At 55.3% G+C, this 1,418-nt stretch overlaps 1 protein-coding gene across 1 annotated transcript in view; it reads left to right on the forward strand.

Annotated features, from left to right (window-relative positions):
* Positions 1–1,418, forward strand: part of ESPL1 (extra spindle pole bodies homolog 1 (S. cerevisiae)) — a 22,251-nt gene that overhangs the window by 14,450 nt on the left and 6,383 nt on the right. Inside the window, exons 19-21 of the mRNA XM_010857918.1 lie at positions 18–388; positions 841–1,165; positions 1,362–1,407. Coding sequence (XP_010856220.1) covers positions 18–388; positions 841–1,165; positions 1,362–1,407 — 742 coding nt within the window. The remainder of the gene's footprint in view (positions 1–17; positions 389–840; positions 1,166–1,361; positions 1,408–1,418) is intronic.

Consider the following 1,418-nt stretch of genomic DNA (forward strand, 5'->3'; position numbering starts at 1 on the left):
CGCCCTCCTCTTGGTCGGGGCCCTTGCAAAGCTGACCAGCCTCAGCTGCTGCACTGCCCAACTTTTTGCAAGCTCCTGGGGCTGGCAGCCGCCATCAATAAAGAACCCCACAGGCTCAGAACCCTCTAAGCCTCGGAACCAAAAACAGTCAGGACAGTCCAGACGAGGACGCCAGCAAGTGGGCTCTGCTACCCTGTCCCTCTCACATACCTGTCTGAAAGGTCTGGAAGGTGAAGGACCACCCTGTACACCTAAGCCCCCAGGCCGGGTCAGGCAGGCCGGCCCTGGGGTACCCTTCACCGTATTTGAGGAAGTCTTCCTTACAAAGACCAAGCCTGAGGTTCCCAAGGCCCCCAGGGTACAACGGAGGATCCAGACACGCCTCAAGGTGAGGTGGGACTATAGCTAGGTGGTACTGGTGTTGGGTGAGGGTGGTCCTGGAGAAAAGTTCTGCAGGGCAGGTGTTTCTACAGAATAGCTTCCCAGGGCCGGGTGGGAACTGTCTGTAGCTCTCCTGTTACGTATCACAGGACCCCTTATATCTTCCATAACGAGACCTAGTTCAAGACCACATTTGTTTCAGACGGAAGAGACTTTTCTTAGTTCTAGCCTGTTCCTTTCCCTTTGCATCCTTCCTCTGGATCTTCTGGTCCTTCTCCCTCTGCCTCCTTCCACATCAGAGTTACTGCCCCTGATTGAGTATGGCCGATTATGCAGGAGGTTAATTCTTAAATCTTTTTCAAGGGCCTCGGTGATGGCGCCTCCACAGCGCCACCTCCTGGCAGACCATGTCTTGTCACTGAAGGCCCCCTGGCCCTTTTCCTTTTCCCACCATTCTAGGTGAACTTCAGTGATGACAGTGACTTGGAAGACCTTGTCTCAGTTGAAGCACAGCTTGCAGAGGGGTCCAAGAGACAGGGCACTACTTCCCGGGGCCGGGGCCGGGCCAGGAAGGGCCCGAGTGTGAAGACTAACTCAGTGGCCACGTCAGGCAGTGCCCCCGGCCTCAGTGGCAGAAGCCGGAGGGTCAAGAAGGTGGCATCAGGACATTGTGAGGAGCCGGGCCCCGAGATGATGAGGACCATCCCTGAGGAACTGACTGACAACCAGATGGAAATGAGCTTTGAGATCCTCAGGGGCTCTGATGGGGAAGACTCAGCCTCAGGTGTGAGGGCAAGGGTGGAAGGCAGAAGTCCATTTTTTTCGAGGTTGCCCTGGGGTCAAAACACAAGAAATAACTGGAGCCAAAGATGGAACAGAAAGAAAGTGCTTTTGCTGGCTCTGGGACGGGACCCTAGAAGGGAGAGCAAGGGGATGGCAGGAAGAGGGAATTCTATAGAAAAGTTGTGTCGTCTGCCTAGGTGGGAAGACACCAGGGCCTGATTCAGCCGTAGGAGAATGTGAGGTGTTGAGACGGG

Source organism: Bison bison, unplaced genomic scaffold (genome assembly GCF_000754665.1).
Source record: "Bison bison bison isolate TAMUID 2011002044 unplaced genomic scaffold, Bison_UMD1.0 scf7180017864383, whole genome shotgun sequence".
In the NCBI taxonomy this organism is placed as follows: domain Eukaryota; kingdom Metazoa; phylum Chordata; class Mammalia; order Artiodactyla; family Bovidae; genus Bison; species Bison bison.